Here is a 10,554-nt window from a genome sequence, read left to right on the forward strand (position 1 = left end):
GAAGGATAGCAGGGAGGCAGACAGAGATTGGTTAACAAATATAAAATTACAGCAAGTGAAATTCCATCTGAATAAGTTCTAGTGTTCTGTGGCACTATGGGATGAGTACAATTGGCAACAATTCATTTTATATTTTCAAATAGCTAGAAGAGCAGATTGTGAATGTTTCTAAACACAAAGAAATGATAAATGCTTGAGGAGATGGATATGCTAATTACCCTGATTTGATCTTTACTCTTTGCACACATGTATTGAAATACCATGTTGAACCCCATAAACATTACGTGTCAATTAACAATAACAAAAAGAATACCAAAAGAGAAATTCCAAAATATTCTCATAAAATATGTTGTTATGACTGGACTAAATCCATGGTGACAACTACTTGCATAAACACATGCAGGTTTACCTGCTAAAATTCCAGTCACTTTATAGTCAGCCTTCATACAATCTCCTGTAAGATTGAAAATGAGATTCCTTCTCTGTGTTTATTTTGAGTTTATCATAATCCTGTAGCTTAATTTAGCTACAGGTTTGATTTCATTTTTAGTTCCAAATTGACCTCTAAAAAACTGCTGAGGTGAACTCTGAACTCTTTCCTCTCTCCAAAGAGGAGTGAAGAAGCTGAGAAACCACAATCAGAGGGAACAATCAGGACCCGCCCCCCCAGGATTACATTATGTACAAACAGCTACAATTTCATCTCCATCCCACAGAAAAAGAAAAAGAAAGTCAATACAGATCAAGAAAAAAGTATGTGTACTGGATGGTTAAAGACACATGGAGAAACATTTTTTTTTAAAAAAACATCAAAGCATCTTAAGTATGCAGTAAAATGTCCCCATTCATTGTACATCCTTATCTCCTTAAATGTAAAAGTATTTCATAACCCAAGCCTCCATCTTTCTCATAAAGATGTATGCTGCTTCTCCTCAAGATTGGAAACAATGCTGTGGAACAAAGTAGGCTTTCACAAAATGTTTTCAAACAAACCATCTGTCTAACTGTCCTGACACTGGACAGCAGTGAATGTATACACAGGGAAAATAAAGGGGATGAGGCCCTTTTGTTTCCGAAACATTTCCCTCTCCCAAATAAAATAAGGAGGGGATGACAAATTGCCATGGGCTTGTCAGGGAAGTCTGAAAGAAGCTGTGCTTCCATTTCTTTCTCTTCCCTATGTCTCCTCCTCCTTTGTTTGAATGTCCCTGAGATAACATTTCACTGTAAACTAACAAGAAAGATGTGGCTGAAGGTTTTCTTAAGTGCACAATAACCATTGGGTCTCTCTCATGGGTGAATTATCAAATGTAGAATAAGACTCTTGATTGTGTCAGTTTCTAACATAATTGTTTAGATGACAAATGATCATCTAAAATAGGTTTTCCCACAGAGATGATGCTTATTGAGTTTCTCTTCACTATGAATGGCCAGATGGTAAGATGTTTCCTCTCACCACAGATTTTCTTCAGTGGTTATATTAAAAAACTCTTTCCCTAACAGGAATTCTTGGATGTTGACTGAAGTGTGTGTAAAAAGTCTTCCCGCATCTGTTACAATGGTAGGGTTTCTTCCAGTATGAATCCATTGATGTCAAGTGAGGAGGAATGGGCGGCCATTGAAGGCGTTTCCACATCCACGGCACTCACTGGGCTACTCTCAGTGTGGATCATGGACTGCTGAATGAGATCTGTGCTCTGGCAAGAAACGTTCCCACTCTGGATGTGTTCATGGGACTTCTCTGCAGTGTGAATCCGCTGGTGCCTTGTGAGGGGTGACCTGCGGTTGAAGGCCTTTCCACACTCCACGCACTCATAGGGCTTCTCTCCAGTGTGGATGCTGAAGTGTCGAATGAGGTTTGTGGTCCGACAAAACGCTTTCCCACATTGGATGCATACGTAGGGCTTCTCTCCAGTATGAATCCACTGGTGCCTTGTGAGCCCTGACATGCGGGTAAAAGCCTTTCCACACTGTAAACACTCATAGGGCTTCTCTCCAGTGTGGATGTTGAAGTGACGAATGAGGTCTTTTCGAATGCTAAAGGCTTTCCCACATTCTTTGCACTGAAAAGGTTTTTCTCCAGTGTGGGCTCTTTCATGCAAGACATAGGTGGAATAGTGAGTGAAAGCCTTTCCACATTGACTGCACACAAAGGGCTTCTCCCCAGTGTGAATCCGCTCGTGCTGCTTGAGGTGTGACCTGCAATTGAAGGCCTTCCCACACTCAAGGCACTTAAAGGGCTTCTCCCCAGTATGGATAAAGAAGTGTTGAAGGAGGGCTGTACTCTCATAAAAGCCTTTTCCACATTCACTGCATGTGAAGGGTCTTTTCTCATAGTGGCTCTTGTTATGCAAGACAAAATTGGAGCGGTAGGTGAAGGCCTTTCCACATTCATTGCATACAAAAGGTTTCTCTCCACTGTGAACTCGCTGGTGCCGTGTAAGGTGTGACCCGCGGTTGAAGGTCCTTCCACAATCACTGCACACAAAAGGCTTATCTCCATTGTGAGTCCGCTGGTGTCGTGTGAGGTGTGACCTACGGTTGAAGTCTTTCCCACACTCCATGCATTTATAGGGCTTCTCCCCAGTATGGATGATGTGATGCTGAAGGAGGTGTTTGGTCTTACCGAAGGCTTTCCCACATTCTGGGCAATCGTAGGGCTTCACCTGAGTGTGAATCTGCTCATGCTGAACAAGGAAGCAATTCTGATTAAACACTTCCTCGAATTTATAGGAATTTTCCCCTTCATGAATCAAGGAATCTGTAACTGGTCCATATGACTCAAATCCATAGAGAGCATCTACTGGTGAGACTTGTTTCTGTAGAATCATTGAACACGTACCATCAGCTGTCGCCAAACCTTCATGTTCAAGGCTCATTTCCCCGTGGAGGTTCTCACTCTGTGGGTCTGTCCCTGGTCTCCAGAAGTCTTCCTGCATTTCAGATGGCCCATCCTGATCCATGGCCTGCCCCCACTGGGAGTATCCTGGGACTCCCTGTACCAGTTGTTCCTGGAGTGAGACTTCCTCAGGCAAGGCCGAGTGAGAAGGGATAGGCTCTAAGGTCTCAGGTTTTGTGCTATCACCTGAAGGGAATACAATACACAAAAGAGCATATTAAGATAGTATAGAAGAAATGAAACCACCATTTCGATGAGAAAAGTAAGATGAAAATAGTGATGATTTGAAAATAGCTATGATTTGGCTGGGCGCAGTGGATCATGCCCGTAATCCCAGCACTTTGAGAGGCCAAGGTGAGCAGATCATGAGGTCAAGAAATCAAGACCATCCTGGCTAACAGGGTGAAACCCCGTCTCTACTAAAAGTACGAAAAATTAGTCAGGCGTGGTGGCATGCACCTGTAGTCCTAGCTACTCAGGAGGCTGAGGCAGGAGAATTGCATGAACCTGGGAGGTGGAGGTTGCAGTGAGCTGAGACTGCACCACTGTACTCCAGCCTGGGCAACAGAGTGAGATCCCTTTTAAAAAAAAAAAAAAAAAAAAAAAAAAAATAGGGGCCACGGTGGCTCATGCCAGTTGTCCTGGCACTTGAGGAGCCGAGGCTATGCGTTCAAGGCCAACCAATCTGTGCAACATAAGAACCTCTCATTCATTAAAAAAATAAATAAAATAAAAATAAAAATAAAATAAAATAATATAAAATAAAATAGCTATGATTTGATGTGCTGGGTACAGTGGCTCATGTCTGTAATCCTAGCACTTTGGGAGGCTGAGACGAGTGGATCACTTGAGGTCAGGAATTCAAGATCAGCCTAGCCAACATGGTGAAACCCTATATCTACTAAAAATACAAAAATTGGCCAGGCATGGTGGTGGGCACCTATAATCCCAGCTACTTGGGAGGCTAAGACAGGAGAATTGCTTGAACCTGGGAGGTGGAGGTTGCAGTGAGTAGAGATTGAGCCACTGCACTCCAGCCTGGGTGGCAGAGGGAAACCCATCTCAAAAAAAAAGGTCAGGAGCGGTGGCTTACACCTGTAATCCCAGCACTTCGGTTTGCGAGGCTGAGGTGGGCGGATCCCAGGTGATCTGCCCACCTCAGCTTCCAAGGTAGCTGGGACTACAGGCATATGCCACCATGCCTGGCCTTTTTTTTTTTTTTTTTTTTTGAGATGGAGCCTCACTCTGTTGGCTAGGCTGGAGTGCAGTGGCGTGATGTCAGCTCACTGCAACTTCTGCTTCTTGGGTTCATGTGATTCTCCTGAATCAGCCTCCCAAGTAGCTGGGATTACAGGTGTGCACTACCATGCCGGGCTAATTGTTTTGTATTTTCAGTAGAGATGGGGTCTCATCATATTGGCCAGACTGGTTTGGAACATCTGACTTCAGGTGATCTGCCCACCTAGGAATTCCAACATGCTGGAATTACAGGTGTGAGTCACCACACCTGGCCAAATTTTTTTTTTTTTTTTTTTTTAAAGAGATGGGGTTTCACCATGTTGCCAAGTCTCGAGTTCCTGGCCTCAAGCAATCCGCCCACTTCTGCCTCCAAAGTGCTGGGATTACAGGCATGAGTCACCATGCTTAGCCAACTCTGGAAATTTTTAAAGAGAAGCCCAGCGGTAGAAGCTCAAGCAGAGTACAGAGTGTCTAGAATAGAGATCTCCACTCACAGTCAAGACGAGACTAGGTGAATATCATAATGATGACACTGTATGGTGAGCTTGCTCAAAGCAAGATGTCAAGATGCTACAAGAGGCCAGGGAAGGGGCACTTAATGTAGCCTAGATAGGGTAGGGAAAGGAAGAGGTAAGGAGGCTTCCCAGAGAGGATGCTTCATGAGCTTACCTCTAATGGAGAGGTGAGGTTGCCATATAGAGAAAGTGGGAGGGTAACAGTAGCCTTAGGACATAGAATATATAAAAACACAGTTTCAGAGAATCCAGGGAACTACAGTGAGAGGAGGCAGCCCATGAGAAGTTAAAGTTGGTCAGGATTCAGAGACAGGAAGGGGCAGAGAGGAAGCTGATGCTCAAGATTCTGCCTGAGGGACAGCTAGCGACAGCCACAGCTACTCCTAGGACAGACCTCCTAGGACAGAGGGAGAACAGATTCCTGGTAGACATATAGAATCCACTGTGTCAGGGTGAAAGATAGGTGAAAAGGCTAACAAACAAGTGGATCTTGAAAAAGAAAACTATAAAACTTTATTTCAAGACAATAAACATCTACTTGAATGAATAAATTAATAATATAAAGTTATCAACTCTCTCAAAACTGATCCAGAAATTAAATACAACTCTGAAAAACAATAACCTGAAAACTCTAGAAAAAGACATAATCTGACAGGTTCCTGCCTGTAATCCTGGCTACTCAGGAAGCTGAGGGTGGGAGGATGACTTGAGCCTAGGAGTTCGAGACCAGCCTGGACAATATAGCCAGACCCCACCTCTTTAAAAAAATAGTAATAATAATAAATAAAAATAGGCCAGGCACGGTGGCCCACATCTGTAGTCCTAGCACTTTGGGAGGCCGAGGCAGGTGGATCACGAGGTCAGGAGTTTGAGACCAGTCTAGCCAACATAGTGAAACCCCTTTATTATTTTCTCTACTAAAAATACAAAAAATTAGCCGGGTGTTGTGGTGTACACCAGCTACTCAGGAGGCTGAGGCAGGAGAATTGTGTGAACTCCAGGAGGCAGAGGTTGCAGTGAGGCCAGACTGCGCCACTGCACTCCAGCCCAGGCAACAGTGCGAGACTCTGTCTCAAAAAATAAAACAAAATAAAAACAAAAATAAATAAAAACAATGTGCAGATTAGCCTTGAAGAGTATTTAAGAGTAAAAAGGATGGGCTATGAGATAACTGATGAAGCCAACTTAAAAGCGAACATCAGAGTAAGAAGAGAACCAAAGTCCAGTGAGAATAGGGAAAGAGAATCTAAGAGGGCCAGATGTGCAAGCACAAAATATGAACTCTGTGCTGAATCATGAGTTCATAGTGAAGGGAGGTTAAGAGTGTAGCCCTCGAGTCAGAACATCTCAGTTCAAATCTTGCCTGTACCAAGTCAGCTACAGAAGAGAAATGATTTAGCTGATCCTAGTCTCCATTTCCTCATCTGAAAAACAGAAACTCTCAGATTCTGTCTCATAGGCTATGACGAGGGTTAAATAGGAAAATTCTTGGCTGGACATGGTGGCTCATGCCCGTAATCCCCTTACTTTTGGAGGCTAAGGCGGAAGAATTGCCTGAGGCCCAGAGTTCAAGACTAGCCTAGGCAATATAGCAATACCCTGTCTTTACAAAAAAGTTAATAAATTAGTCGGACATTGTAGTGTGAGCCTGCAGTCCCAGTTACTCTGCAGGAGAATTGCTTGAGCCCAGGAGTTTAAGGCTGCAGTGAGCTATGATGGTGCCACTGCACTCCGGCCTTGACAACAGAACAAGACTCTGTCTCTTAAAAAAGTGGGAAATTTCTGGCTGGGTGCGGTGGCTCATGCCTATAATCCCAGCACTTTGGGAGGCCAAGGCGAGTGGATCACTTGAGGTCAGGAGTTTGAGACCAGCCTGGCCAACATGATGAAACCCCATCTCTACTAAAAACAGAAAAACTTAGCTGGGCATCGTGGCAGGCATCTGTAGTCTCAGCTACTCGGGAGGCTGAGGCATGAGAATCGCTTGAACCTGGGAGATGGAGGTTGCAGTGAGCTAAAATCATGCCACTGCACTCCAGCCTGGGTGACAGAGTGAGACTTTGTCTCAAAAAAAAAAAAAAAGCGGGGCGAAATTTCTATAAAGCACTTGCTTGGCACAGTGCTAGACACTACATAAGAGACTAGTAAATTGTGGGCCATCATCAGTTATCATTATGGTCACTGTTGTATTTGAAAATTAGGAATAAAAGTAGTGACCTTACAACGGTTTCTGTGCTGTGATACACAGAAACCTATCACATGGACTCAAAGAATAAAAGGGAATGATGTTTTGTTTGTTTTTTTTTTTTGTGATGGGGCCTTGCTCTGTCGTCCAGGCCAGAGTATAGTGGTGTGATCCTGGCTCACTGCAACCTCTACCTCCCAGGTTCAAGCAATTCTCCTACCTCAGCCTCCTGAATAGCTGGGATTACAGGCGCCTGCCACCACATCCAGCTAATTTTTATATTTTTAATAGAGACAGGGTTTCACCATGTTGGCCAGGCTGGTCCAAACTCCTGACCTCAGGTGATCTGCCCACCTTTGCCTCCCAAAGTGCTGGGATTACAGGCGTGAGCCACTGCGCTTGGCCTCAGTGCGTGGACTTCTTAAGATTTTTGTACTATATAGCATATAAGTTATAGCTAATTCAAAAAGTAAAAGAGATGGGGTCTTATTATGATGCCCAGCCTGGTCTTGAACTCCTGGCCTCAAGCAATCCTCTCACCTCAGCCTCCCGAGTAGCTGGGAGTAGAGGCATCTGGCTTGCATTGCAGGGTTATTAATTGACTTAACTGCATTACTGTTGTATCTCAGAGAATACAGAGGCCCAAGGAGAGAGAAGAATGGCCAATAGGTGGAGCAGTCAGAACAAACAAAACATTTGTTGATAAAGCTGTCTTATAGGGTTTAGTTCATGGTTCCCCACAGCAATTACAATAGTAATATCAAAGACCACTGATCACAGATCACCACAATAAATACAATATTAATGAAAACGTTTGAAGTACTCCAAGAATTACCAAAATGTGACACAGACAAAAAGTGAGCACATGGTATTGGAAAAATGGTGTGGGATAGACTTGCTCAATACAGGGTTGCCACAAACATTCAACTTCTAAAAATACAGTAACTGCAAGGTGCAGTAAAGCAAAGTGCAATGAAACAACCATGAGAAAAGTGAGGCACTTCTCTGCACTGGCATGGGTATAAAGAAATAAAAATTCTAAAAAGAACATTAAAGCACAGAGGAGTTCAGTACCTTGCCCAGGGAACACACAGTTCATAAGGAGTGGAGCTAGGACTGCACTCTGCGGCATCAGACCCTGGTTTCCCAAGTGCTATGCTCAGAGGAAATGGAGAACACCCCTGTGTGGTACCAGGAGCCTCAAAACAAGTAGGCTATAAAGAAGAATGGGAGACATGAGTAGAGGAACCCAATCCTAAGGGAATAGGGCACCAGAATGAGGGGTACATGTGGTGACGCCACACTTTGACATTTCATGAACCACTGAAAAAAAGAACTGGGAGAGAACTCAAAACAGCGATTTGGCCACATACAGACATTTGCACAAACATCAAAATCAACACTTCACAAAAGAAAGAACTTTTACCAAGAAAAAAATGCAACAAACAGCATCTTACAAAGAAGGTATATCTATTAAACTGAATGAATTAAGCTTCTGAGGTGCTCACTGCAATGGCCCTAACCTTACTTACTGAGGATGGGGATGCTGGGAGAATTAAGTGAGAAGAATGTCAACAGAGAAACAACAAAAATATGCAGGAAGTGGTAGTGCCAAGGAATGTGTGAGCCTCGGAGAACAAGAACTGGATGGTCACTTTGTTCCACAGAATAGCTAAGCCAGAAAAAGCCATTATGAAAAGAGTGACAGGAGCAGACCCATAGAGGGAAGCCAGCACAAGACAGAAGGCAGGGCACAATCATGCTTCCTTCCAAATGCAGTATAAGTTCCGCAAGCAGCCTGGCTACAAATCTTGCCTTTGGGTTCTGCAAAACATCCCCATTTTCTAATAACACATCCGCCTCCTTTGGCTATGACCAAAAGCAAACTATATTTCTTAGCCAACCCTTCCTAAGACACAAAGATCAGGAAGAACCAGGTGAGTCAAAAAAATTAGGCCAGGTGTGATGGCTTATGGCTGTAATCCCAGCACTTTGGGAGGCCAAGGCAGGCGGATCGCTTGAGGTCAGGAGTTCAAGACCAGCCTGATCAACATTGAGAAACCCTGCCTCTACTAAAAATACAAAATTAGCTGGGTGTGGTGGTACACGCCTGTAATCCCAGCTACTCACGAGGCTGAGGCAGTAGAATCACTCAAATCCGGAAGATGGAGGTTGCAGTGAGCCGAGATCGTGCCATTGCACTCTAACCTAGGCAACAAGACTGAAACTCCATCTCAAAAAAAAAAAAAAAAAAAAAAGAGTGAAACTTTGGGAAACAGAAACAGGAGTGGCTCCCATGACCTGACCTACTCCACCAGCCAGGCCTGGAGCCAGAATGAAGATTAATGAGGCTAAAATGAAGCTATTTTCAGGTGCCCTTTATGTAGGAGAGGAGAGGAAAGGACAGGAGAGGACAGGCCTTACCCAGTGCAACCAGAAGCCCACAGGTCTCCAGCATCACCTCCACGTACAAGGCCCTCTGGGTCACATCCAACTGCCCCCACTCCTCCTGGGTGAATGTCACAGCCACATCCTCGAAGGTCACAGACTCCTGAAAAGTCAAACAAAGGCAGTAATGTTTCCTTTGGAACTGTGAAATAGCATTAGAACCTGCCACTCCAGCACTGCAAAAGATGCACAGAGAATCAAAGACCAAATCACCAAGCACCTCCAAAGGGCCAAGATCTGTGCCAGGATCAAGGGGAACGTGGACACTGCCTTGCATGGATTACAGAAGTGCAGAGGAGACAGAAGGCTCCTATGCAGGAAGCCACTTAACACAGAAATAAGGTTAGGACAATCCCAAGTGGACTGAGAGGCACAGACAGTAAGTGCTATGACATATCAGAGGAATTGGAAAGAATAATAATAAAAACAACACCACCAGCAACAATAACAGGAACAGCACCTAAGTCTTACCCATCCTCCCTTGTGCCTGCCTTATGACAACAGCTTTACATGCCACGGTAAAGTGACTGAAAGTCCCCAGCTCAGGAGCCAGACTCCTTAGGTTTAAAACCAAATTCCTGAAATCAACACATGCCTGCTATGTGACCTTGGGGACTTCATTTCATTTCTCTGGGCCTCGATTTCCAGGTCAATATAACAGTGTTTCCCACTGCATCAAGAACAGTCAGCTGGGCGCAGTGGCTCATGCCTGTAATCCTATCACTTTAGGAGGTTGAGGTGGCTAGATCACAAGTTCAGGAGTTTGAAACCAGCTGGACCAACATAGCGAAACTCCATCTCTACTAAAAATACAAAAATTAGTCGGGCATGGTGGTCCCTGTAATACCAGCTACTCAGAAGGCCGAGGCAGGAGAATCGATTGAACCTGGGAGGTGGAGGTTGCAGTGAGCTGAGATTGCACCACTGCACTTTAGCCTGGGAAACAGAGTGAGACTCTATCTCAAAAACAAACAAAAAAAAAGAATAGTCAAGGCCAAGAACGGTGGCTCACGCCTGTAATCCCTGCACCTTGGGAGGCTGAGGCAGGCGGATCACCTGAGGTCAGGAGTTCGAGACCAGCCAGGCTAACAGAGTGAGACCTGTCTCTACTAAAAATACAAAAATTAGCCAGGTGTGGTGGCATGAGCTTGTAATCCTAGCTACCAGGGAGGCTGAGGCAGGAGAATCACTTGAACACAGGAGGTGGAGGTTGCAGTGAGCCAAGACTGTGTCAGTGTACTCCAGCCTGGACAACAGAGTGAGACTAT

General features: G+C 44.5%; 1 protein-coding gene across 2 annotated transcripts in view; it reads right to left on the reverse strand.

The window, feature by feature from the left end:
- Positions 1–223: 223 nt before the first annotated feature.
- The window catches only part of ZNF460 (zinc finger protein 460), a 13,546-nt gene continuing 3,215 nt past the window's right edge, over positions 224–10,554 (reverse strand). The window contains exons 2-3 of one of the 2 annotated variants that reach the window (XM_032263379.1): positions 9,263–9,389; positions 224–3,085 (exon numbers count right to left, since the gene is read on the reverse strand). In XM_032263379.1, coding sequence (XP_032119270.1) covers positions 1,554–3,085; positions 9,263–9,296 — 1,566 coding nt within the window. In that variant the 5' untranslated portion in view covers positions 9,297–9,389 and the 3' untranslated portion in view covers positions 224–1,553. The remainder of the gene's footprint in view (positions 3,086–9,262; positions 9,390–10,554) is intronic. The other variant, XM_032263378.1, reaches the window with a different exon arrangement.

Source organism: Sapajus apella, unplaced genomic scaffold (genome assembly GCF_009761245.1).
Source record: "Sapajus apella isolate SASKATOON/1434 unplaced genomic scaffold, GSC_monkey_1.0 scaffold135, whole genome shotgun sequence".
Classification (NCBI taxonomy): Eukaryota; Metazoa; Chordata; class Mammalia; order Primates; family Cebidae; genus Sapajus; species Sapajus apella.